Here is a 2992-nt window from a genome sequence, read left to right as displayed (position 1 = left end):
GTCTTTACGGCCAGGTGGTGTGACATGAGCTGGGGGTCTATTCCTGGCATGTCGGCAGGCGTCCAGGCAAAGAGGTCGGCGTTAGCCCTGATCATCTCCATCAAAGGCTCCTTTATTTCGTGCGGGAGGTTCCTGTTTATGAATGTGAACTTATCGTGCTCCTCGCCGACTCTGAACTTCTCCAAGTCTCCTTCCGGCTCTGGTCTGGGTTTGTCGTCTACCCTGGCGTCCAGGTCGGCCAGGAAAACTCCTGACGCCTCCTTTGATTTTTTCCTGAGAGAAAGGCTGGTATGGTCGCAAGCGACTGCCGTTTCCAAGTCGCCCCGGAGGGATCCCACGGATCCGTCGTCGGTGATGAACTTCATCACCAGTAGTTTCGTACTGATAGCTGCCCCCAGGTCGTTGATGGTCTTTCTCCCCAGGATGATGTTATAGGCCGTTGAATCTCGTAATATTACAAAGTCTGCCATGATTGTCCTTCGTCTTTGCCCTTGTCCCACAGAGGTCGGGAGTGTTATGATTCCATCTGGCTTTATGAAGTGGTCTCCTAACCCTACCACACCGTGTTGGTGGGTCGTCAGGTCGGAATCCCTCAATCCCAGGGCATCGAAAACGTTTCGGAACATGATGTTTGAGTCTGCCCCCGTGTCTACCAAGATTCGTTTGACGAGGCCAGTTCTGACCCTAGCCGTGATGACCATGGGCGGACTCTCCGGCGCTTCGTCGAACCATTGGTCCTCCGGGCCGAAAGAGATAGGTGGGAGACCCTTAAGACCTCTACCAGGTGGGGCGGAGATCGCTAAGACCTTGGCGTCTTTCTTCTGCGCCGATTTCGACCTCGGGGCGGTATTCCTGGCCGTCACCACGTTTACCACCGTGAGACCGTGGTCGTCACCCTCTGGCTCCTGTCGTCGTCTTGTTGGTCGGGATCTGTCCTCGTTGTCGTTGTCCCGGTTGCGTCTCCTTGGTTCCCTTATAAGGTGGGAGAAGTCGACGAGTTTGCCGTCCCTGATAGCTTGCTCGAGGGCATCCTTTAGGTCAAAGCAGTCTTGGGTCTTGTGCCCGTAACCCTTGTGGTACTCGCAGTAGAGGTTCTTGTTTCCTCCCGTCCTGTCCTTCAGTGGTTGGGGCTTCGACAGTATCCCCTTTTCTGCTATCTGTTGGTAAGCTTCAGTGATCGATGCCGTAAGGGGGGTGTAGTTGGTGAACCTCCCAACTCGGGGGAACGGTTTGGGTGGTTTGCTCGGACCGCCGTCCTTGGCGTGTTCCTTTGGTCTTTCTCTGGCTTCGAAGTGCCGGGATTGGTTGTAGGCGGGCTGCCGTTTATTGGCAGCCACGACCCGGCTGACTTCCTCGTCATTAATGTATTCTTTGGCCACGCATTGGATCTCTTGCATCGTCCAGACGGGCTTCGTGGTGAGGTGTTTCCTGAAATCCTCATTTGACAGCCCGTTCGTTAAGCACAAACTTGCCACTGAGTCGGTCAGACCGTCAATTTCCAGGCACTCATCATTAAAACGGTCCAGGTACTTCCTGGTCGGCTCTCCGGTTCTCTGTGTCACCCCCAGCAAATTGATTGGGTGTTTGGCTTTGGCGATCCTAGTTGTGAACTGAGCCAAGAAGGCGCGGCTGATGTCGGTAAATTGGGTCACCGAGCCTTGCGGGAGGTTGTTAAACCACCGTATTGCCGGGCCCGCTAAGGTGACCGGGAAAGCGCGACATCTGACCTCGTCTCCCACCCCTTCTAGGTTCATCCTGGCCTCGAAGGCCGTCAAGTGTTCCAGGGGGTCTTGTGTTCCGTCATACTTCATGTCTGTCGGTTTGTCGAAATGTTTTGGTAATCGGACCTCGAGTACAGAGCGGTGGAAAGGGGTCGCTCCTATTATGACGGGTCCTCGGACAGTTCTTCTCGACTCATCGTTCTCGCGGTGACGTTCCTCGTTGCCTCTGTTCGACGCGCGCCGCCTTTCGTGTCGGGCGTAGATGATGGGGTCGCGACTTCTTCTTCTGGGGCGTATCCGTTCCTCAGTGCTCTCCGACTCGCCTTGGGGGCTCGGCGTGCGCCTCGAGCGGCTTCTTGAACGGGAACGGGTGGGGCTCCGCTCTGGGGAGCGTTGGTCGCGTTCTCTTTCTGCTAACCTGCGCTCTAAGTCTTGCATTCTGTGGCGTAGTTCTTGCATTATCCTGGCTGATGTGTGAAATGTGACGTACCTTGGGGGGAGAGCCAGTCTCCCCCTTATATACATGTCAGTGGTGGGCCCTTCGAATAGGTAGGCCCATGTCCCCAAAGGGGTTATCCCACGGCTGTGAGTGAGCCGTACGGGACGCGTGTCCGGGTCGGGTGGAGGACGCACCATTGGGCCGGCGAGAACTCGGGTCGAGTTGACCCGCATGAGTTTGGGCCAGGCCGTAACAAAAACTTATTTTAAATACCTATTTAAATTTCTTATCATGATTTTTTTTGTAAAAAAAAAATATCGTTGCTTTATAAATAATAAATTATTCGACAATAAATTAATCCTACGTTTCTTTATTTGTAATATAAAATTTCTTGTATCGTTACAATAAGATTTTTTTTATAAATTAACATTGAAAACTTAGCCCACACATGAAAATAATTTGGCTAGCCCATCAAAAAGTCCAATAAATATAATCAAAAGCATTATGGCAACATTAATCTATTTTACTTAATCACTTTCATACACTCTTCTGATTGTGTGACAGAAATTGTCTGTGTGTGTAACCACAGTACTCATACGCGTCACTTATTCAATCATAACACATCAGTTCCTCACATGCTGAAAAAATTTGCTTTCAGCACGGTAGCATTACCCTTAAATTTTAGCTAAAGCTGGATGTAGTTTAAGAATTCAAAATGTGTGTGAATGAAGGATGTGTGAGTAGTGTATAATGACAAAAAAAATGGAAAGACCACTATAAAATGAACTTGTAATTAGGTAATTTTTTATAAATAATTAAAAATTAATACTAT

General features: G+C 50.2%; 1 protein-coding gene across 1 annotated transcript in view; it reads right to left on the bottom strand.

Moving 5' to 3' along the window:
* The window catches only part of LOC107640934, a 2595-nt gene extending 415 nt beyond the window's left edge, over positions 1 to 2180 (bottom strand). The window contains exons 1-2 of the mRNA XM_016344439.1: positions 1857 to 2180; positions 151 to 1031 (exon numbers count right to left, since the gene is read on the bottom strand). Coding sequence (XP_016199925.1) covers positions 151 to 1031; positions 1857 to 2180 — 1205 coding nt within the window. The remainder of the gene's footprint in view (positions 1 to 150; positions 1032 to 1856) is intronic.

Source organism: Arachis ipaensis, chromosome B05 (genome assembly GCF_000816755.2).
Source record: "Arachis ipaensis cultivar K30076 chromosome B05, Araip1.1, whole genome shotgun sequence".
NCBI lineage: Eukaryota > Viridiplantae > Streptophyta > Magnoliopsida > Fabales > Fabaceae > Arachis > Arachis ipaensis.
Note: the sequence above shows the minus strand (reverse complement) of the source record. Positions and strands in the feature narration are given on the sequence as shown.